Genomic DNA, 1,718 nt, shown 5'->3' on the forward strand with positions numbered 1-1,718 from the left:
CCCCCCCCAACTTGGGGGGATCCAACTTTGGCCGGGGCATCGCCCCCCGCGCCGACCCGTGGAGCCCCCCCTTATTTTTGAATTGATTAACCCCCCCCCCCCCTCTTTCCCCCCTTTTCCTTCCCCCCTTTTCCTTCCCCCTTTTTCCCCACCACAAACCACCCAAGCTTCGGGGCCTTTAAGTGGGGCCTCGGGGAAGTCCTCCATTAAACCACCCCAGGCCCTTCCCCCGTTCCTCGGGGCCCGAGCGCCTTTTTCCAGCCCCCCCCCCCCCCCCGCGCCCCCTCGCCCCCGCCTGGCAGGTGCGACGTCATCTCCCTCCTCGGCGTGCGGACCGCCTCCGTCGGCGCGAGATCCGCCGAGATCCGCCGAGATCCGCCGAGATCAGCTGAAATCAGCCGAGATCAGCCAAGATCAGTCGACGATCAGTCGACGATGAGCAGAGATCAGCAGAGATCAGCAGAGACCAGTCGAGATCAGCTAACATCACGAGCCGAGACGAGGCGAGGCGAGGCGAGATGAGGAGAGGCTAGAGCGCGACCCCATCGGCAGCGAATGCAGCGTCGCCCCGGACCCCTCCCGCACCTCTCCCGGACTCTCCTGGACCCCTCCCGGACCCTTCCCGGACCCCTCCCGCACCTCTCCCGGACCTGTCTCAGACACGACCATGCCCCGCAGGCGGCGAGAGTCGAGTCGCGTCCGCCGTCGCCATCCACGACGTGATGGTCGAGCGGGCGCCGGCGCTGGCGGAGGCGCGAGACTCGCCCAGATTCGCTGACGTGTAGCCGATGCTCCGACGAGATCCAGACGCGACGGCTCTCCCCTCGTCTGCACCCCGCACGCGCGACCCCCGCCCCCCTACCTACGACGCCGCCAGGCCCTCTACCAGCCCATCGAGCGCATCTGGGAAGGCGGCGAGGGGGTCATCGCCCTTCCCATCTGGGCCTACACCCCCGACGGCAAGTTCACCACGCAGCTCTCGCCTTCGTACATCGAGAACGCGCAGGCAGCCCTCCCTGCCTCTCCCCCGCCCACACGCCCCCCTCCCCCCCTCCCCCACCGCACCCCACCCCCCACCTCACCCCCCACCCCACCCCACCCCAAACCCACCCACCCCAGCCCCCTTCGCCCCTCGTGCAGTATGTCAACGGCGTGCGGCGGCTCGAGCCAGACGAGATCGAGGCACAACGACCCACGCCGAGACAGAGCCGAGAAAGAGCGAGCGCCCTACCGCCTGTCGTTGATGCCGTCCATTGATGCGCTAGGCAGCCTAGTGAGGCGACTGGTGCTCGTGCGGCGGTCCCTTCATCACCCACGCCGGCATCGCTTCCCCTCCAGGCCCTCCACCACCGTCGCCCCCGCCTCTGCCACCGCCTCTTTCGCCACCGCCGCACCGTCGCCCCCGCCTCTGCCACCGCCTCTTTCGCCACCGCCGCACCGTCGCCCCCGCCTCTGCCACCGCCTCTTTCGCCACCGCCGCCTCTGCCTCCGCCCCCGACCCCTCCACCCACACCACCGCCGCCCTCGCCACCGCCGCCCTCGCCACCCGCACCACTCACAGGCGATCGACCTTGTCGAGGAGATCGGGCTCGAGATCGGGCACGAGTTTGTGCAGCAGCCGGGCCAGCTCACCTTCCTCAACAACCACCAGGCGAGATCTTCCAAACGGCGTCCTTTCGTTTGTCGCTCCAATGCCGACTAGCCCCTCCCTCCCCCCC

General features: G+C 69.0%; 1 protein-coding gene across 1 annotated transcript; it reads left to right on the forward strand.

The window, feature by feature from the left end:
• Positions 1 to 555: 555 nt before the first annotated feature.
• Positions 556 to 1,702, forward strand: EMIHUDRAFT_256196 (hypothetical protein; the record flags this gene model as incomplete). Its single annotated transcript, XM_005768797.1, has 5 exons — positions 556 to 562; positions 679 to 779; positions 878 to 987; positions 1,266 to 1,299; positions 1,580 to 1,702. The coding sequence occupies 5 exons, from the start codon at positions 556 to 558 to the stop codon at positions 1,700 to 1,702; spliced, it is 375 nt and encodes a 124-aa protein (XP_005768854.1).
• Between the last annotated feature and the right edge of the window lie 16 nt (positions 1,703 to 1,718).

The sequence above is a fragment of the Emiliania huxleyi genome, assembly GCF_000372725.1.
Source record: "Emiliania huxleyi CCMP1516 unplaced genomic scaffold EMIHUscaffold_4482, whole genome shotgun sequence".
Taxonomy (NCBI): Eukaryota; Haptophyta; order Isochrysidales; family Noelaerhabdaceae; genus Emiliania; species Emiliania huxleyi.